At 38.0% G+C, this 21,374-nt stretch overlaps 2 protein-coding genes across 2 annotated transcripts; one reads left to right on the forward strand and one right to left on the reverse strand.

The window, feature by feature from the left end:
* Window position 1: 1 nt before the first annotated feature.
* On the forward strand, window positions 2-1,801 carry LOC149651557 (tRNA methyltransferase 10 homolog A). Its single transcript, XM_089848554.1, has 7 exons — window positions 2-215; window positions 317-482; window positions 553-624; window positions 690-761; window positions 826-972; window positions 1,036-1,141; window positions 1,580-1,801. Exons 1-7 carry the CDS (start codon window positions 37-39, stop codon window positions 1,753-1,755), a joined length of 918 nt encoding a protein of 305 aa, XP_089704680.1. The 5' UTR covers window positions 2-36; the 3' UTR covers window positions 1,756-1,801.
* On the reverse strand, window positions 1,781-19,649 carry ec (ubiquitin specific peptidase echinus). Its single transcript, XM_089848547.1, has 12 exons — window positions 19,282-19,649; window positions 15,534-15,845; window positions 7,359-7,451; window positions 7,139-7,273; window positions 6,949-7,062; window positions 6,628-6,871; window positions 6,305-6,552; window positions 5,502-6,235; window positions 5,176-5,432; window positions 4,978-5,097; window positions 3,284-4,911; window positions 1,781-3,201 (listed from the first exon to the last, which is right to left on the reverse strand). The coding sequence occupies exons 2-12, from the start codon at window positions 15,783-15,785 to the stop codon at window positions 2,263-2,265; spliced, it is 4,764 nt and encodes a 1,587-aa protein (XP_089704673.1). The 5' UTR covers window positions 15,786-15,845; window positions 19,282-19,649; the 3' UTR covers window positions 1,781-2,262.
* Window positions 19,650-21,374: the final 1,725 nt, after the last annotated feature.

Raw genomic sequence — 21,374 nt, forward strand, 5'->3', positions numbered from 1 at the left:
ATAGGGTTTTATTGTCAATGTGACGTCATATACGCAATGGACGAACACGCTGCTAAAGATGTGGGAGATTTAAATCTCCGAACTGAAACTGAAACCAAGAAAAATGAACAAGATTTAGCGCAAAATGTCGTAGAAAATAAACCAACTCTTTCGAAAAAGCAACTTAAAAAGATAGCGAAACGAGAAAAATGGGAAGAGAAACGAAAAATTATAAGGTATGTGTCAGTTTATTAATTGAAACTAAGCTTATGTTTAATCCAAATTAAAGCGTATTGCATGCGATAATTAGCGAAAAGTTATTAAAAATCTAAAATAGGGCTTTAGAAAGAGAAAAAAAGAAATTAAAGAGACAAAAACTACGTGAGGAGATAGAAAAAGGGTTAGAACCACCTAAAAAGTTGAGAAAGCTTGCTATGAAAGATTCTGAATGCAAATTAAGAATAGCTGTTGATTTATCATTTGATGACTTAATGAACCCTCTAGTAAGTTAATTAAATTACTTAAGTGATTATCTTATGGGCTAATGTATCAAATTGAATTTAAACTTGCTAGGATATAAATAGGGTTATAAAACAAGTTGAAAGATGTTACGCAGCAAATAGACGGGCTGAGAAACCTCTACAGGTATCTTACCTCTTAATTAAATATTCTATAATTAAAGTTAATCTAATATCAATTAAACTTAATAGTTCTACCTTACAAGTTTTAATGGGGAAAGTAAAAACGTTTTGGCTTCTAAAGAAGGCTGTTTAAATTGGGATGTGAGTTCAATTATAACTATAACTTTAAAATTAAGTTTAAATACTTAATAATGCGTTTAATTAGGTTAATTACGAAGAGGATCATTATACTCATGTTTTTAAAAAAGAGGATATAGTATATTTAACTAGTGATTCACCTAATACAATTGAAAAGTTAGATGAAACTAAAGCTTATATCATTGGAGGTCTAGTGGACCATAATCACCAAAAAGTATTAATCACGTAATTAACTTTAAATGTTCTAACAATTAACCTAAATTAAATCTAATCAAAGGGACATTGCTACGACTTAGCAATTAAAAATGAAGTTTCCCATGGAAAATTACCCATAAATCAATATTTAGACTTGAAAACAAGGCATGTTTTGACCATTAATCATGGTAAGATTAAACCAGAAGTGAGATGAGACTAGAAGTGAAGGGCTCTAGCATTGATAGTAGATCCTGGCACTAGTGAACAAATTTGAGGATTTTATGCCGCTTCAATCGCGCCTACGCTAGAGAGAAAAAAATGGTCGAGTTCCAAAAAACATTTCCTACCCCCTTCCCCTCAACCTAAAGTCGCGGAACACGGACGCGGGTGCTTGAATCTAGTTCGGCCGTCTACCACCGCGAGCGTCTCACGTTTTGGAGGGGAAATTCTGAAACCGCCACTAGAGGGCCAACCGTTGGTGTCTTATCAAGAATATTCACTTTCGCCAAGTGAATTAAGAATTTGGTTAGCTCAGTACTTCTAGTCTCATCTCACTTCTCTGATTAAACTAATTATGTCAGAGCTTTTTTTTTTTTAATTTAAAATATTAATTGTTCCGCGGATAGTTTTTGAGATTATATTAGAAGTAGCTAATGGAATGAGCTGGGAAGAGAGCTTACTTCAAGCCTTACCTTCAAGAAAAGGTGCCAAGCCCAAGAATGATTCATTAACTTTGGAAGATTCTCATAATTTTGATGAAATATCTTGTGAAAAACATGAAACTGAAAATATTACAAATTGAAATATATTTTGTCGTAATAAAAACCTTTTTCAAATTAGTCTAAAAATATTTATTTACAATTTTTGGGGGTAAAACCTTGATATAAGTCAATAATCCAATAGACCTCATAAGTATGCGCATCTCAGTTACAAACTTACGCTGATATCGGATTTTTATTAACTTATGGTCGAACTTTACCCAATAACATGTGACAAAACAAACGAAACATGAAATTAATATTTAAAATGGGGATGGGGGTAATGGAGTTGAGAAACAAATGATTTAACAACGCTAAAGTAATTAAAAAATGTTTGTAGAAAAATACTGCTATTTAGAACATATTTTACAACACAACAACATAAAATATTTTTGTATGTTAATTAAGGTACTTATATAAATTTTTAATTTTGAGATCAGTTGGAGATGGCCTGAAGTTGACAATGTCCTTATTAATAATGACGTGATGGCATGGCTTGTATGATCATTTAACTTATCACAGAACCGATTGTGAACCTTATTACCTTGGGTTTACTTTTTAGGGCTAAACCTCGCGACATAAAACGAACAATCGGGGCAGTATACCGTCTGAACTTTAACCCTCTGCTGATGGCACAAGTTACACAAGACAGTGTCATCAACGGAGTTCTGTTGGGCAACTTGATCCGATTCTGTCCTCATACTATGTTGCTTATAAACGCGTTCCAGCAAAGGGTTAGGGAGATAATCGCTTTCCTCGTCATCCGCGCAAGCTACAAGGACCACTTGGTCCGAGAACGTCACACTCTTTTTGGTACCGCGATTCTTTTTAGGCAGTTCCTGTTGAGGGACTGTAACGTTCAGTGTTGGCGATTCGAGACACGAAGCGTTGTTAGTTCGCTCCATAGGAGACGCGCTACGGATGTCCCGAATTAAACCTAGCCTTTGTATGGCCGTTTCGTAATCCGGGGGTCTTTGTGGGCGTCTCAAATCGCATTCTTGCGGACTGGGGGACAGTTTGTGACCACCGTTTAGGTGCGTCATGGGACTAGGATCGCGTAGCGCCGCGTTGGGAATGGGAACAGACGGAGATGATCGAATGTCATTGGATGATTCGTTGACGTGACAACTTTGAGTAGGACTGGTTGGACTGTAAGCGGATGGATAGTGCGTCGCTTGCTGCGTCATGGTAGATGTTAGGGTAAATAATCTACCAGGAACCAAGTTTGTTCTTTCATTTAAGGCTTTAGGCGCGCGGGAATTGATGTCTCTTAAATCGTTTTGTTTGTTATTATTGTTAACCACTTCTGGTTGAGGTAACGTTTGAGGTTTGACGTAAAGTATGTGTTCGAAACGCGACGCCAAATCTTTAACAGATTTGGATTCGCTGTCGTTACGCTGCAGGGGTTTATGTTGCGCGTGCGCGTTATTGTACGTAGGAGTTTGATGTTGCGAGGGGTACGCCACCCCGTCTGGTACATCAAAGCCCTGCTTTAAAAGTACACAAAATGTCACTTCAGTACTAGAGCCACACTGAGTGGGTTACTAAAAGGTTAAAAACACAAAGACTTACCAACTGATTCGGGCTTTGGTGTTGCGTCAAGACTTGTGGCGCGTTCGTTGGTTGTTTAGTAACTTCAACCTCCTTTTGCTTTGACTGCAACAGTTCTTGTTGTTTCTTCTGCAATTCCTCCAACCAATTACCTTTTGTCGTTTCGTTGTTGGTACTCGTCTTATTGGACGGATTACTTTCAAGGATTTGACTCCTTTTCGCTTGTAACTCTGCCAAGAAGCTGCTATTGGCTACGGGTAATTCCTCAACGCTGGCTGTTAAGGGCTTCCTCTTGGACAAATTACAATCGCGGTATAAACTGGATTCCCGGACGGGTGGCTTAGGTGATGTTATAGAGGCCATTACCCTTCGTTCGACCATGGGACTCATCAAAGAGTCGTACGTTAATGTTCTTTCGTTGGACACGACGCGTTGTTGTTGCTGCTGCTGTTGTTGTTGTTGTTCTAAGGCTCGTTGTCTCACCAATTGGTTATGAACCATCTGGTTTTGGTAAATGACTTCCGGTTTGTTCTGTTGATAGTTATTTGTACCAAAGTCTGTCGGCGTTACCCGAGGTGGTTGTTGTACTTGAACTGATGCCGTCATTGGAACACGTTCCGGAGATTCAGTCGCGATGTTTTCAACCTTCGGTGGGTTTACTTTCATCAACAAGGGACGTTGGTAAAAGTCCCTGTTGACAAAAGCTCGGTGGGGTTGGTGAAAACCGCGACTAACGTACGAATTGTCCTCGGAAAGATAATCCGACGTTGCACCATTCGTAGTTAAGTTTATCATCTTTCTTTCCCGCGATTTGGGGGAAATTAGACCCAATACAATCTCCGAATCATCATAAGCGGACGATTTGCCGCCGTCGCTTTGGTCCTGTCCTTCCCTGAGATCGGGAAGACTGCGATTCTTCCTTCGCATTAGTCCACCCATAAGTTTTCGTCGGATTTTATGTTGCTTCTTGCTTTGTGACAAGTCTTTAACTGGTTCGGACGTATCTTTCAAATTTGCTGGTCCGGATAATGTTCGATTTAACGGACTCTTATTAGATTTCTGTTGAGGACACTGTGGTTCTTGACGCGTCCAATAGTCCCCGGTCGTTTCTGGTGGGTCCTTTGAGTAGAAAAACTCGGAAATGTCGTTGGTAATTTTCTTAGATGTCCGCGCAACCACGGGTGTTTGGGGACTGGCTGGGTTACTGAGATCCGTTTTGCAATTTAACTCTTCGGACAAGTTCGTGGACAAGACATCTTCGTAAGAACAGGACTTTTTCTTACCACCCTTCTTGGGTAAAGTCGCGTAAATCTCTATTCCGCGTCCAAGTTTCTCAAAATTCTCAACCGAACCTTGACGCGAATGGCTACTACCAGTTGATTTACTTAATGAACCACTAAGTTTTGTACTGTCGCGGCTACTTTGTCGGCTATGTCGACTATGGTTGCTGTCCCTACTTGATTGCCTATGATGGTGAATTTCAAGCGCGCCCTGTTGTTCTTTCTGCCTTTTACGTTCCTCAGCTTCGGCTTCTTTGATACGTCTGTGAATGTTGGAAGACCGCATGACGCATAAACTGTGTTTCATCTTCGCTGCCACCATAGACTGCGCGTTGTTGTATGGCGCGTCCATGGCTTGTCTAGCTTTCGCTACAAGATTAATACCAAAATTTAGAGAGAGAAACGCGACCGGAAATCAGTGAAATGACAACATACCCGCTGCAGCATCGCTGTATAACGCCGCCATGGCTAAATCACCCTCCTGCTCTTTTTCGTTGGATTTTTTCAACAGCAAATCGGCTTCCGCGCATAACTTATCACAATCCTCCATACATGCTAAACAAGGAAGTCGAGAACCTTAACTTTGTCGCCCTATCGTATGAAGCGTAAGGACATAATTGCGGGTGTACTTACCAAGATGTTGCTTAGCTTGGGATGCATTATGTTGGTTCATATCAGAGTTGTGTTTTGTTTTAGCACCATTGGGTAGGTCTAACTGGACATTCTCTAGAATCTGACCTAATCTATTATCAATTCTCAAAGGCGACGCGTTGCCAATTGACGGATAACTATCGGTACTTGACAAAGAGAACGAGTCATATCCTTGGTCTGATAAAATCAGGCTAGGATCTAATCGGTTCTTCAACATTTGACCAGGTGCATAAAAAGGTCTATAGGTAACCGACTTAAGTTAGGGAAACGTTCCTTTCAACTAGTAATAAAAAAGATGTAAGGCTTACCGTCTTCCAGGCACATTGAAGGCATATGGGTTGTCCAATGACGTACTGCTAGCTGAACTGGCGCTATTTCGATCCCCGCTCCAATTACCAGAGTCCCGTCTTCTGGGGAGGTTCACCGTCATCCCCAATGGTGGATGCGTTAGCTGTCCTTTGACCTTATTGTTATCCATGACGGGGTTAATTTTTTGTTGCTGCGATTGCTGTATTTGTTGCTGTTGTTGCTGGAGGGTGTTATTATTCTCGAACGATTCCAAACTGCTACTACTGTTCCTTGAACCGACTGATCCGTGTCCCGAAGTAAAGCTACCATTGAGCGACCTTTGTCTTTGAAGCTTTTGGAAGTTGAGGACGTGTTCCACCGCCTTGCGACTGATATATGTACCGTGAATGTCGCATTCTTCGTAACTTCGTTTGTCATCGCGACAAGTACAGTTTTCTTCCAGGGAGCGGGACCCCGACTCGGTATTGGTAACCGGGTCGGCGTTGAGATAGGTCATGTGAGGCGTTGGCGTCAATCCGTTGCACAATAAATCGGAAGGCGTCCCTGACCGACTTAGACGACCATTGAGAGGGTTTGGTCCTGGTATTTTCTTCTGACCAGGTATGTAAGTAATTAACCTTGGTGCCGAACCAACTGATACCGGGGTACCATTCGGATCGGCGTATAACAGAAGCAATGGTTGAAAATGTCCGCGACGACATTTTTCCACGACTTGTTCCCAATGTGGGCCAATCTGAAATATTTCTCGCGCGTTAGTTTATTGGACCTAAGGTTTTGCGCTATCGCCACGATGTTGACGTACCTCTCTAACGGCCGCGTCATCGAAATAGATCCAAACACCCAGTTTGGAATGAAAGAAAAATGTAGAGTAATGTTTCCCGTAGTACGTCACGACGCCGACTAAATTATGTACAGTGGCGCATGCCCAAGTTTTATCCACCACGGAATGGAAGACGTCGTTAAGTTTTATAGTTAAGCCTATCGTATCAAATACGTCCATAATATGGTCCAATGTCGGTCTTTCCGAGTCCCACACAAGACCCACGCTTACTGTAACACAACAATCAAACGCAACCGTTAGGGCCAAATATTTTATCTTAAGCGCTTTTTCACATAGTTACGTACAAATTTCGGGATTATTCATCAATGTTTTTTGTATTTGTATTTTGGCCCCGCAAGTACTTGGACAATCTCTTACGTCACCCATTCCTCCGGCCGTTTTCATCAGCATACCAAAAGCGTCTGACGCTTGTATCCCCTTTTGTTTAGCCAATCGCGCTTGCGTACATAAAGCCGAAGCCGAGACGTAGTGTACCATTTGACTAAATGGTAACGGTTCGGAAGTAGCCCCGCAAGCGTGGCATACAGTCTACAACCAATCGCAACCCAAGATTAAAAACACAGTTCCGACCTAACCCTAACGTCTCAACCTATCACTCATCTTACTTGTTCAACTAGTGTCATGGCGAATTTTTGATGGGGAATACAATGTCCCGCGCTACACATATCCTCCGACTCCTGACTGGCAATATGACAGTGAATGCGGAGTAATATGTTTTCCTAATCATAACCCCATCAGAAACAGCGATTAGATTTAAACACCTAAGCCTAATTAAGCTTAAATAAGAATACTAACGAAACATTCCGCTGCGTCATCCATAAACCCCAACTGAAAACGTCTCTGGTCAAAAAATGTTTCGGCTAAGGCTCTTCGCAATGCATCAGGTGGCAAAGCAGTTTCTCGACTGTACTGAAACTGCGCGAAGAGTTCCTTGTTTTGGCAAGGGGCAAAGGTTATAATGTTAAGCCTATTTTTTTAAGTACCTTAAGATTATAACCAAGTCTTAATTACTTACTTTTAAAGCGCAAAATATACATGATTCCGCCATACAAGCGTGACCGGTCAATTCGCGAAAACTTCGACGAAATATGTCCAAATGCCACAATACCTGTGACCAAAAATAAAAATGACAGACGCTATTGTTATTAATCAATATAATTTACGATCCTGGAATACAATAGAGTTGAGTCCTTTCAAAAGCTAACCGTTCATTAAATTGGCTTTGAGAAATAAAATGATTTTCAGATAATTAAGGTGTGGTGCCTTTTTCTCTTCATATAGATATACTTAATTGGATATTAGTGTTTTAAAGGGAGGGTGAATAGGAAAATTTAAGACCTATTTGTATAGTAATACATCGAGGGAAATATCTGAAGGATTTTATAAATCACCCACCCTTCAACAAACTCTACGCAAAGGCGTATAAATGTAATTTAGTATTTAAAACTACAAAAAAATCAAGGGGGCGTGTATCGCCCACGAGGGGCTAATCACTGTCAGAATCAATGAACACCGATTACAGCTATGGTGTAATTATTTTAGCGCTGTCAAGGGCAGGGCTTTTAAAGATTAAACGTAGCCATGTACAACGATTACACAGAGTGATCAGCCCCTCGATCGCCCACTGTCCACGAACAAATCAGATGATTCTCTTATACAGGGTGTTTGTGAAAAGTCCATCACTAATGAAAGGGCGTATTTATTGGGCCATTTTGAGTCGAAAATGTTCTATGACATTTTGCCGTCCGAGCCACGGTTTTCGAGTTATGATTTGAATATTTTAGGGATGACCCCTTCATTAAATTAGCGCTGTCTTTCAATTTCCTAATTAAATTTAAGGGGTCATCCGTAAATTACTCCAATCATAACTTGAAAACAGTGGCCCGGACGGAAAAATGTCATAGAACATTTTCGACTCAAAATGGCCCAATAAATACGCCCTTTCATTATTGATGGACCTTTCACAAACACCCTGTATAAAGATATGCCTTTAAAAACCTTAACTTATTTATAACCATTTAAGTATACTATTTTCTTAAGTACAAGTTTAATTGACACGTAAACAATATTTTAAAATCGTAAGAAAGGTTTTTGAGGACACAATTTAGGCTAATCGCAATCATTATTCAAATCGATTTTTAAGTATTTATTACCACACCGTAATTCGAAAGAAAAAAGAATACGGCCTAGATTACTTAGATAAATGCGTAAATATTCTGGGAAACTTTTGTAACAATATCTGATATTCTAAAGACCGGTTTTCATATCAGAAAAAGTTGAAAATAGCCTTTGAAAAAACTTGATATTTTTCCATTGAAGTAATATTGTTCGAAACAATATTACAATGCAAGTTAAAACCACGGTGAACGGGAGAACCAGAAAAATCAGAACGAAATCCCTTCCAAAATGTATGATATTTTATTTTTCCCCAACGTGGGTTTGTTTACTTATATGAAAATAGGCAAGTCAAGGAAAGAAAAGTTCTTCAACTTTGCTGCTCGTAATCTTCTAAGGTGATCAACTAAGTACCGGGGTTGCTGTCAAAAATATTTCTTAGAGATGATCTCCAGACATACGCGACCCCATGGACACCCCATGGACGCATCCACCCAAACCCAAATGGATTTTTAAAAGCCATGAAATCCCCTATCCTATCTCAAAATAAATCCCTCGGTGCCCATTTCATTTTTTTTCTGGGTTATAGAGAATCAGCACCTCCGTATAACTTTCCAATGAACTAAATCTCTCCTCAATGTCTCAAATGCCACTACTTTGTAGTTAAGGGCACACCAGGTCTAACCTCTTACGTAAGAGTTCGCCGTCCTCTGTTCGAGAAAAGAACCCAAGAAAAAAGTTAACCCACCATGCACGGCTAGTGACTGCTGCAGATAGTGCATGGACAGTCACTCTGACGCCCATAATTAAAGACCAAAGAAGAATGGTCCCTACTTGCTCCTACATTTACTCTATCTGATGTGACTCATATCAACGATATCACATTTTGATTAAAGCCCTAGAAAATTATTAGCAGCTTCAGAAATAAATGAACACTTATTCACCCGAAGTTATAATAACAATTTACACTCTTAAGGGCGCGCTGTTATTGGGGACATTAATCGGTCACCAGCCAATGTGATTATTAACAGTAACAGGGTTGTTGCTATAAAATTTTTAGGTTCAAATTCCCTGACTTTTCCAGGTTTTCCTTGAACTTTTTGGGCCGATTTTGAGATTTCTTTAATTCCCCAGGGTTTTCCCTGACATTTTGGACCCATTTTGAAATACCCTGACTTTCCCAGATTTTTCCCTGGTCTTTTGGACCCATTTTGAAATACCCTGACTTTCCCAGATTTTTCCCTGGTCTTTTGGACCCATTTTGAAATACCCTGACTTTCCCAGGTTTTCCCTGGTCTTTTGGACCCATTTTGAAATACCCTGACTTTCCCAGGTTTTCCCTGAGCTTTTAGGCCCATTTTGAAATTCCCTGGCTTTCTCTTATTTTTTTTTTAATTTTGGGCCCGTTTTGAAATTACGAGACCTTTTGGACCCATTTTGAAATACCCTGACTTTCCCAGGTTTTTCCCTGATCTTTTGGACCCATTTTGAAATACCCCGACTTTCCCAGGTTTTTCCCTGATCTTTTGGACCCATTTTGAAATACCCCGACTTTCCCAGGTTTTTCCCTGATCTTTTGGACCCATTTTGAAATACCCCGACTTTCCCAGGTTTTCCCTGAGCTTTTGGGCCCAATTTTGAAATTCCCTGGCTTTCCCTTGTATTTTTTTAACTTTTGGGCCCGTTTTGAAATTCCCAGACCTTTCGGGCCCATTTTGAAGTTTCTTGAACTGCGGCAACCCTGAGTAACCCGTACATGAAATCTTAAAGTCCCCTTGATGTTGCCAGCCAGAACCATAACAAAAAGGGCTCCAATCAATAAATTAATACTTCAGATGAATTTATTTCTACGTTGTATCGAGAAAGACAGACATATATAGCTACCGATTTTATTGTCTAAGACTGTATATTTGAAACCGTGGGCTCACACACACACTCACACACTGGAGGCCCATTGATTATACACCCACTTTGATATGGATGGTATTAGACTTTTGGTTCCCGATTTTGGTACAGCAGAAGCGAGAGTCGACCCTTAAATGGCTTCTTTCTTTTTGGGATCTATAGTGTACTACTAGGCCTAGACTATAGAGGCTTTTTTTGGGAGGTTATTTGGATTGGGGACACGTTCGTTCGATATTACGTTAAGAAAGAAAATAAGCTGCCAGTTCTTTCTCTCACACTCACACACATACAGGGAATCGGAATTGTTTCCATCTGATAACCTTAAAGCGGTCTCGACGTAAAGTCACTAGGGAAAGGATTTTCTTAAGTACGTCTGTATTTTTACGGCTTTCAATAGCCAAGGTCTTATACACACACTGTGGATCGTGCATTGCGGTTTAAAATTCGGGTTTAAAAACTGTCAGATATACCTCGTGTTTAATGCCTCTTGAAGGTTCGAAGGCTTAACAATATTGAATTAGGCTTAACTCTCACAAGTTCATAAGATATGTTCCTACCATAAGTTTGTCACTGGTAACTTAGAAACTGGAGCTTGTCATGAAGTGACAACGTAGGTCATAGATTCTAGTAAAGCGAATAAGCATGGTGAGGCGCTGTCAAAGGCTTAGAACAGGCTAAATAGGAGAAGATGGACTGCAAAATTAACAACCGAGTGTAGTTAATCAAATCTCGCTTGTCGTTCTCGAACTAGCTCGAGCTGTAAGTCTCTAGTATTACGAAGTATAGGAAGTGTCATACTTATGGAAGATATCTTGTAAACTTATGGCTAACTCATAAATAGTTACGTAGGATTAACAACTTAAGGAATTAAGTTTAGTTCACTTTCACCTTCTCTTTAAATAATTAAAATTCAAAAGGGTACAGCCAGCAGACGAAGTAATAATTAAGAGCCAGACTTAAATCTGAATTGTAAAAATGTTTGACCAAAATTTTAAATCTCCTTTAGTTGGTTGCTTGGTTAGTTAGGCACGTTTTTCACTTAATTAATTTTCGTGTTTTCTTCACGGTTGGAAATCGTGGACCCACTTCAAGTTAACCCTAACCAATTTTCATTAAAAATGGCTCACGTTTTTCCTATATATCTACGATAGTCTTATCCACTCATGTTTTTAAGTATATGTAAGAAAAACATGACAGGAGCTAGCTAGGTTTAAACTAAATGAAGAGTTCGATATTTCTACCACGCCTAAGAACTGGTTTATTAACTCTGGTTAGCTACTGGCATCGAGAGAAAGTTGTTTTTCCTTGCTCATTAACTTTAAATTTAAACATTTAACTCGAACGCCAATATATGATCATATATCTTACACTTTAGGGCGAAACTTTATTAGATTTCAAACCTCAAATAAGGTTAAGCCTAATCTGGAATTGTATTCTATTCCTTAGGTTCAGTTCAAACATAGAAGGTTTCTTAACCCTAAATTATTTTAAACCTAAATCTTTATGTTAAGCCTAACATTCAGAGTCACTAAGCCTAATATATTCAAACTTTAGCGCGCGCTTTCTCTCTTAGTACGTTGGAAAGCCAATTAGAAGCGATGAACCACAAACGTAATTCTCATTTCAAAAATTTCCTAAGCCTAATCATGTATAATTTCCCTCCTTAACTTTAGGCTTAGAATATCAATTCAGTATAAACCTTTAAAGGTGCCCCAAACATATGCGGCAGACTCCATCGAATATAATTACATTGCCAAACCATTTCAACTTGGGAATAATAATTAGAGGCACGTGGACGTTGCATATACCTTAAGATTATAGAGGAGGTAATTTTGATCTACAGATCAATAATAAGCGTGTAAGCTAGGGTCAATGTAAGACCCCGTAAGACCTTAGGGCCTTGGAAAAACTTTTTCTTACAATAATAACACCAAAGTTCACTTCAACCCCGGGTAAAATTAAAAAAAAAAAATAATATATGAACCCCAAGAAACACATTTAAAATCCAGCTCCAGCTCCAAGCGTACGTTCTAACCATAGGGGGTATTGAATAACATATACACTATTCAAGTAGGGAGTCCAAGTCTAGTCCTAGCTCCTTTCCCCAAATCCTGATATTTGGGAGGCAAAATGAGGGGTCCTAAGTTAAAAAAGAAGTTCAGAACTGGTTTCTTAGCTAGACTTGAAAGATTAAGGGAGAGAGTCCCGGGATTTTGCAGGTAGAGAGAGGTTAGAGGCCAAATCGAGTCCCGGGAAAAATAATTATCATAAAAAATATAGAGAAGAAAAAATATATTGGGAGGTTGAAAGTAGAAATAGGCTTAAGTAAGAAAAATAAAAAAGGCGCGAAAATAGAGCGAGAGCGCGCGCGCGCAAAAAAAAAAAGGAATATTGGCGCCAAACTTTTCGCGCGTGGGTGGAGTCTAGCCTAAATAAAAATCAAAACCACTTTCGTTTCTGTTCTTCTCAATTACTTTACTTGAAAATTTATTTATCTGGTTTTGAAGTGGAATAAGAATAAAAATGGGCGTCTATTATTGAGTAAAAAGGGTTCAATAAGGGAATAAAGTATTGTATTTTAACCCAAAAACGTGATGAAAATTCAAAGCATTTCATTTCGTTGATTTTAACGTTAAATAACAGTTTTTCACGCTAAATTATGACCCCAACCTCTCTCTAACCGTACTTTATAAATGAACTTTTCTCCTCCTTTTGCCTTTCAACCTCAAGAAAGACAGCCAGACAATCCACGCGTCTTGTCTTTTAAATCTACGCAAATTTGAAGTCACGAAAGTGTCATTAATGTCAAAGTTACATCCCCCTTGGCTAATATTTAAAATAACAGTGGAAAGAAAAGTCGCGGCCGGCCCATTTTTGGACCAATTAGATATGTATTTCTCAGTACTAGTAGCAAAGAACCCATAGAAGAACTGAGACCGTATGAAGAGTCACTCATTTTAGATCTCTAAGAGCTACTACACTGGTACCAGCAAGCAAGCAAAGAAAAGCAAGAACATGGAATAGAACCTTCGATCAGGGCATTTACAGTCCAAGAAGGTAAGGTTCTCAGGACCTATAATGGGTTCTTGGTACCAGCAAGCAAATCAAAGCAAAGCATGGCGTAGCTTCTTAAAAACCGAGAAAGTTTAGAAGGAAACTTCTATCCCCCTCCCTTAGGGATAAACATCAAGACATGGTAAGCATGATTAAATCCAACCAACCAGACGGTGGTGGGTTCAGTCTCTCCACTCACTACGCAACCTCAAAAAAAAAAAAAAATCTTCCAATCCCAAAACGACAACGTCAGTTTCACCTGAATTACCTGCGCCAAGACTAACTGCGTTACCTTTAATACCGGGATAATAGTGAAATCACGTTACTTTACCTGTTGACTCTACTACCAGGTGAACTTGTCCCCCAGTTTATTTTCTATACCTTAAGAAGTGTTTTTTTTTCTGCCAAAGCCTGCAGGGTTGCCAGGTTTCTTAGGGGGGGGGGCAATAAAGATTTAGGGCGAGAGAGAACTGGTTTTGTTCAGTTATTTAGATTCAATATAGTATAGCGGGTACATAAGGTATATTCCCAGAATCCCAGGTAGTATATTTACTTTTACCTTTATTGGTTTCAATTCGTTAAACGTGATTTGTAAGTTAAAAAGCAGGTGCGTCGTGTCAACTTTAGCTTTAGCAACCACTCGTGGATGGTTGTGGCTACCTGGCTACCTAGCTGTATTTTCTTTTGATTTTTATAGATATACTATAAAAAAGACGTCTTTCTGATCCAAGTTTCTTATATTGTAAATATAAAGATCAGAGAGAGAGAGAGAGAAAGGGGGGCCCAGTCTTCCTGAACATCAAATATACAGTAGAACTGCCCCAACATCTGGAGAGCCACCAGAAACTCTTCTTAAAGATGTTGGAAAACGCAGCTGCGCACACTTAAGTGTAAGACTTACTTCACTTTAAATTGATTCAACTAACCCAGAAAATTATACATTTCATTTTCTTATACGCTTTTTTTTCGCGGCACACACCTGTGTAACGTTTTAGTTTCTTTTTTTTTTTTTAAGAAATTGTATTTGACCAGGGATAGACTTAATTTTATAAGTAGGAATGGAGAACGGTTAGTATTTACTTCAGTCCGACTCATAGCCCAGTATAGAGCCCCTCCCTCCAACACGTAACGAAAAGTTTAAATTATCTTATTGGCTGACTTGAACTACGTTTTGTTGACGATGCTGACGGGGAAGGCGAAAATACGTAATTCCTCTTTACCTCTGTCGCTATGACCCGACTCTTCTTTCATACCCCTCCGTCCCGTGGAAGGGGGGTCCGGGACTTTGACTGACGCGCGCCCAGATTACTCTGTTCTCCATTCCTACTTCTAAAATTAAATCTATCCCTGATTTGACCAAAAACCGTACGAAAATAAACAAAGATCTTTCAAGAAAATGGCGCAATGTTCGCATGTACGTTAATTAACTTCTTAGGAACAGGGTACTAATTACCTAATCCTTTGATTTGAGGTTACAACGTTTTTCAATTAAATTTGCAACCACCAAAACTCTCTGATGAAACAAAAAATTAAAAATTCGCTAAACAGAGGATCCCCTTCGTCAAAAATTAAAAGTGGCATAATTTACTTTTCAAAAGAAAAAATATAAATCCGTTAAGAGGCTCTGAATTATTTTTCTTAGAGTGTCCATTGTTTTTAAATTTATATGGGGTTGATAGATCTACGTAGACGCACGAAAAGGGAAGATTATTATTTTTCTAAACTTAATTGTAACTAGAGGAGCGATTTCCTGTCGTCCAAGAGATGGGGAGAAGGAGGGTGACTTTGTGACGCGTGGCATCTTAATCTTAAGTAGATGAAGATTAAAATAAAGATGACACGCGCCTGTTCTGTTCTGTTCTCCTTTCGATTTCCGTTGCACGTGGCACGCACGCGAATTGAGCGCGCCAAAAACGTTACTAACTATCCTCAGAAACAATGGAAAAATTACAAGCCTATTGTTAAAAAATATATATCGTCTAATTACTTCGTGTCTTATATTCTAAATACTTAAGTAGCACCGGATGTCTTTCATTGGTTGGTTTTTTGCGGGGTTTTTTTTTTATTAAATAAAATCGTGACACGTGCTAAAAAGGAAGCTAGTTTGATCGCTTACCTGAACGGCGCTGTTTAAGAAACAGTTGTTTTGTCCAGGCATATTTAATAGTCCTTTTGTATTGCTGATTGACATTGAATTTCGACATTGGTTGTTGGAAAGATACGGTTGGGTGTTACCAGATGATGCCCCAAAATGGTGATGATGGTGGTGCGAATCAGCGTCATTGGAAGTCGCCACTGCCGCCGCTGCTGAAGGGTCACCCCCTCTTAGAGGGGATAGTACCCCCGGTGGTACGGGACTGGGCGTCATAGTTTTGAAAGACAAAAATCAAACATGGCAAAACTGAACGTCATCTCCATTTTCGAATTTCTGTTGAAAGAAAAATATAAAATAAAATTGAGTTAAAGTACAAGTTCCAAAGTTTAATTTGTGACATAAAATCTAAATGTTTATATTTTATGATTCCATTAATTGTCATTATTAAATAGAGCATTAGTTAAGGCTTATTAAGAAGAAAAATCTTTTTAACCCATGTAGATGAGTCAACTTGAGTTGATAAAACTAGTTGGGTCGTGAGAACAGAAGTTGGACAAGTTGAACCACCAAAATTTTGACCTATCTAGTTCATTCAAAAGTTGTATCATCTGAGAAAGCCTTTAGAATACCTATACAACCAGATTTAAAGGTTTTTCATAGACATAATACATAGCTTTCAGGATAGGGGGACTCATACCATTTACACAAGGAGACCAGAGTACTTAGTCTTCACTTTTGTCCTCCAAGTAACCTGGTCTCCTTGTGTTAGTGGTATGAATCCTCCTAGCCAGAAAACTATGCATTATTATTATTTCTAGAATATACCACACTCCTTCAAAATTAAGCCACTTAAACTTTATGTTTAAAAGGGACGCGATGACGCGAAACTAGAGCTTGTAGAGCAAAAACCTTAGGGAGGGAGTTAGTTACTTGTGTACCCTAACCAAGAAGCGATATCTAGTTTACTAGGGAGAAGGTATAAGATGCCTAAGTATTCGCGCGCCGTAGTCCCAGGCCCCCTTTCAAAATACAAGAGGGGACGCTAAAGGAAGTCGGACTATTTCGCCTCTCCTCAGTCGGAAAATACGTAATTTTAATCATTCGCGTCGCGCTGACGTGGGTTTTCAAGAACCAATGAGATGCTGGTCGTATTTTAGAGGCGGGGATTAACTCCGGACCTATACGTTTGGACTGTAGATAAAGCTGGAAATGTGGCGAATATACACCTTCTCCCTAATAAACTAGATATCACTTCTTGCCCTAACGATATCCCAGTTTTATTTACAAATTTACGACGATTCTGAGCTGAAACATTGTGGGTCATAAATATGGTTAGTTAGTTGCGCAACTAGACATCAAACTAAAAACCACTAAGCTGTAATATGATAAGTTTCTACGCTCTGTTTTCCGTTTGAAACAGGAAGGCATATATGAATATGAAACCACCAGAGAGGAAGGGAGAAGGAGACCCCAACCAACCCGGCAGAGTTTGAGTTGAACTCTGACCCTCGCCATAAAATATATACAAGCACCCAAGCAGGGTATAAGGGTCTCTCTCCAGTTCTCCCCCGCCCCTAAATAATGGTTGGTAAAGTTTTTCGTTAAAAAACCTTTTCCATATACTAGGAAGGGAAAGATGGTTGTTTTCACTCTACGACGTTCCGATGGAGCTAGCTTAGGGAGCACTGACTTGAAATAGGAGCGTAAACATTTCGAAAACCATCTGTTGAAGCTCAGATTTTTAGGTTGGGCTTAGGAGGGGATCTATATAAGAAACAATATGATGACCTTACCGCGTAAAAAGGTTATTGGGCGCAACTAACAAGATTCAAAAACAACAGCTGAAAGATACATTTTAGGCAAGAAAAAGAGGAAATAAAAATCTGTTTAGAGATTGTGTTTTTTCCTCTTTCTTATCGCATTGTTTACGATAACGTTATCTTGATTTATGCCACAGCCTATATATGATTTTATAATTAGGCTTAACAAGATGATGGTTTTAAACAATTAGGTTACGAAATATTGATTTTTAAACAATTAGGCTTTAGAAATATTGATTTTAAACAATTAGCTTAAATTTAATATTGATTTTAAATAATTAGGATTAATAAAATATTGATTTTAAATAATTAGGCTTAATAAATATGGGTTTTAAATAATTAACCTTACGAAAATATTGATTTTAAACAATTAGGCTCAATAAAATATTGATTTTAAATAATTCAGCTTAATAAATATGGGTTTTAAATAATTAAAATTAAACTTAAGAAAATATTGATTTTAAGCAATAAGGCTTAAGAAAATATTGATTTTAAGCAATAAGGCTTAAGAAAATATTGATTTTAAGCAATAAGGCTTAAGAAAATATTGATTTTAAGCAATAAGGCTTAAGAAATATTGATTTTAAACAATTAAGCTTAAGAAATTTTGATTTTAAACAATTAGGCTCAAGATACATTGGTTATAAAATATAAGGCTTAACTGAAATTCAAATTAACAAAAAAAAAGACTTAACAAAACTTCAAACTAACAATTAAATTAATTTAACCCCTTCGATTGTTATTATTTAACAATTACAACTTGCGTATATCATAATTAATATGTACATCAACAATTAAGACAGCGCTCATCTACCTAAGCTTACATAAAAATGACTTAAAACGTAGTTAAAAATTAAAATTACAAGACGCTTAGTACGCAATCATTAAAAAGAAAGAAAGATGATACTAAAGTAGATAAACTAGTTATGGATAGGGGATCGAAAAAGCGTCTTAATTTCACTACAACCGGACGAGCATCTTCTTCGTATCGAAACCAGTTCCTTACAAATATAAGACTATTAAAAAAACCTAAACAACTAGTTTTTATTTTGTACGAGGGGAAGTTAAAACACGAGTATTTTTATACGGACATTATCGGATATAGAAAAATTTTAATTTCAAAATAGAAAAGAAAAGAAGAACGAGATATTGATGTAAGGTGATGGAGTGACGAACTAACTAGAATCTTTTTTTGAAAAAAATAAAAAAGGCCTAAAGGTTTTAAGGATTTCCTGTCGATTTTTATTTTTGGGAAGAATGGAATCTAAATGATCTAAATTGATAAAATTTTATTATACATTAATTTATAGTTGCACCCCTTATGGTAATATTTAAAGGGAAGAATGGGAAGGAAATGCCTTCATCACGTGTTTTAAACCTAGGAAAAAATGTTTGTAATTTCCTTTTTGTTTTATTTTGGTATATTATATTAAGGATGCGGCTTGTCATAAGTTAGGAAAAGATGAGAGGGATGTAGGTGAATCAATTAAGTAATTAATTTTGATTGTATTATAACTAGATTTTTATCCTATGATCTCTAGGCATTTTGAAGTGCATTAACTTTAATTAAAATGCTTGTTTAAAACACTTTCACTGACTAGCAACGTTTGAACAAGTGTGCATGCAGGCAAGTGTTGCCAGTAATTTGCGAGTTCAATTCAACCACTATCTACAACAAACATAGTAGCATAAATTATGTTTAAGCCTATATTTAGATTTTCCTATCACAGTACACTTCTGCTGCTGTATTATGTATAAATAATCGTTAATAAAATTAAGTGACGTCACAAATGACATTTCTTTGACATTTAATTGTTAGGAAAACGCGCCAACTTTATCAATATACTTCAGGCATATTTATAGGATAAGATAATTAAACTATGCAATAAAATAACACGCAAAAGGTCGATAGCTACGAAGCGTACGTAATGTATAAAGAGACAGCTTACCCAATAAGAGATAAAAAAGTACAGGTAGACAGGGCCCGAGGCTAACCCAGGTAGGTTACTCTGTGGCAGCCAGGTAACTCAACCGAAGGTAAAAATGGTCCCGCACTAACCAAAGTTTATAATATTTTTAATCCATGAAGAGTCAAGCACAATGAATTGTATTCAACTTTAACTTGATCCGGATTAGTTAATGATCAAATTCAACACATGGTTTCTTTACTGAAATGTTAAGATCAACATAAACAAGCGCGTTTTTAGTCAGGTTAAATCTTTCCACGATCCGTAGAGCGCGCGCCTCACAGGCAACTTTAAATTTGCAACTTCTCTACCAACGCGCCACCTATAGTGACGCCGCGTCTCCAAGGCGACCGGCCGAGACTCCGAAAAGCAGAAACACTATCCCGCCCAATGGAAAAGGCGGGAAGATAGTCACGTGGTTCATTTACCGCCAAAATCGAACCAATTAAATAGCGGGAAATTTTACTACACGAATTTTCATTTCGCTTAGGGGGTTTCTTTTAGTTTTACGCCATAAAAACGTAGTATTTTCTATACGATACTGACTTTACTAAGGTTTTACGGAGCTAGAGAAAGTTATGACCGCTCCTACTAAACTTTTTTTTTTTTTGATATAAATGGTCATAATTCGGTACGGTGTAGGTTTCGCGATAATGTAAAAAAAAAAATAAATAAAATATGATTTAAAATTGAATACATGATCTAGAGGGTTCATTATAATTCGCTTAGTATCAGACTCGGACCTTAATAGAGTTGTCATGAGGGCGGAATTTGTCCCGAAACTGGTAATTTTGCGTCAATTCAACTTCTAGGTGGGCAACCAAAAAAAAGTGGTTTTTGAAAGTAATGGCGCACTTTTTAGAATAGCAATATATAAAAAAAATGTCTGTTTGGCTTTAAAGAAAAAATAAACCTTGGGAAGGATGGAGATGGATGACTAGACGTAAACATTGTCTAGTAGATAAATAAATCTCGAGAATGACGCCTATGTTTTTCAAATATTGTTTACGTACACTAGAAAATATATTACTGGAGTTAGGTGTTTCTTTAACCTTAAAAATTAAGCCTAAAATCTGCGTCCTGTTATTCTTTTACCTGTTAACCCTAAAAATTAGGCCTAAATTTGCGTCCTGAGTTCAAATAAGCTAAGCTAAGCCAAATTTCTGTTATACCTTTACCTGTTAACCCTAAAAATTAGGCCTAAATATGCATCAAGATGTCCAAATGCGTAATAAGCTAAGCCTTGTACATTATATAAAATGCGCATTACAAAAATAAAAACACCTAACCATAATTGACGCTAAAAATATATTACCAATGTTTTCTTTCAGCTAAGCCTAATTTAAGCAACCTAAAACCCTTTTATTAGTTTTACCCCTGCGGGCACTTCTAAGACTTGTTAAGTATAATCGGTAATCACTTCGGTTACAATATGGAGATACAATCATTTAGGGCCTATTAATAAACTAAATTACATTGGTTTTAGCGTTTCACACTGTCAGAAAGGCAGAACAAGGGGGGAGACTGACTCACTTGGAGGCATAAAAAAATCAGAACATACTACGAGAGTTTATTTCTCCACAAACTATTACTGGAATCCGTGAAGCATAACTAGAGGAAGTGGTGACTGCAACGAGGGGTTGTACTGTACGTAGCTATACCGGGACGTTGTCCACCTGACAATTGCGAGAGAGCCTTTAAAAAGGCCATGGCGCTCACGAAATCGGAAGTTGGGTCCAGATTTGGACGATTATGATTGCGTGCCCTATTTTCATAATTTCACTTCTATACAGACGTTGGGAGACAGAATCTTGACCCCCTGACATCAGAGAAAATGTGGCAATAGGAATAGAGAGTTAGCCTTTGCCAAAAAGTGGTATAAAATGTTGTTACATTATTTATATAGTCGAAACTATAAATGTAATATTTAATAAATCATTTTGTGACTAACTGAAAACCAAGAAGCAATATCTAGTTTACTAGGGAGAAGGTATAATTTCGTCACATTTCCAGCTTTATTTCCAGTCCAAACGTAGGTCCGGAGTTAATCCCCGTCTCTAAATTATAACCAGCAT

The sequence above is a fragment of the Phalangium opilio genome, unplaced genomic scaffold (assembly GCF_054372755.1).
Source record: "Phalangium opilio isolate 3A_F unplaced genomic scaffold, DU_Popi_V2 ptg000082l_1, whole genome shotgun sequence".
In the NCBI taxonomy this organism is placed as follows: domain Eukaryota; kingdom Metazoa; phylum Arthropoda; class Arachnida; order Opiliones; family Phalangiidae; genus Phalangium; species Phalangium opilio.

What these genes read in the sequence shown, in the direction of transcription:
- LOC149651557 (XM_089848554.1), top strand. Translation starts at nt 37, where the DNA reads ATGGACGAACACGCTGCTAAAGATGTGGGAGATTTAAATCTCCGAACT. An exon ending in GGGCTGAGAAACCTCTACAG is followed by an intron (nt 625 to 689) that starts GTATCTTACCTC and finishes TAAACTTAATAG; the next exon opens with TTCTACCTTACAAGTTTTAA. An exon ending in AAGGCTGTTTAAATTGGGAT is followed by an intron (nt 762 to 825) that starts GTGAGTTCAATT and finishes GCGTTTAATTAG; the next exon opens with GTTAATTACGAAGAGGATCA.
- ec (XM_089848547.1), bottom strand. Translation starts at nt 15,785, where the DNA reads ATGACGCCCAGTCCCGTACCACCGGGGGTACTATCCCCTCTAAGAGGG. An exon ending in GTATATTTTGCGCTTTAAAA is followed by an intron (nt 7,274 to 7,358) that starts GTAAGTAATTAA and finishes TGCCAAAACAAG; the next exon opens with GAACTCTTCGCGCAGTTTCA. An exon ending in ATGACGCAGCGGAATGTTTC is followed by an intron (nt 7,063 to 7,138) that starts GTTAGTATTCTT and finishes GGTTATGATTAG; the next exon opens with GAAAACATATTACTCCGCAT.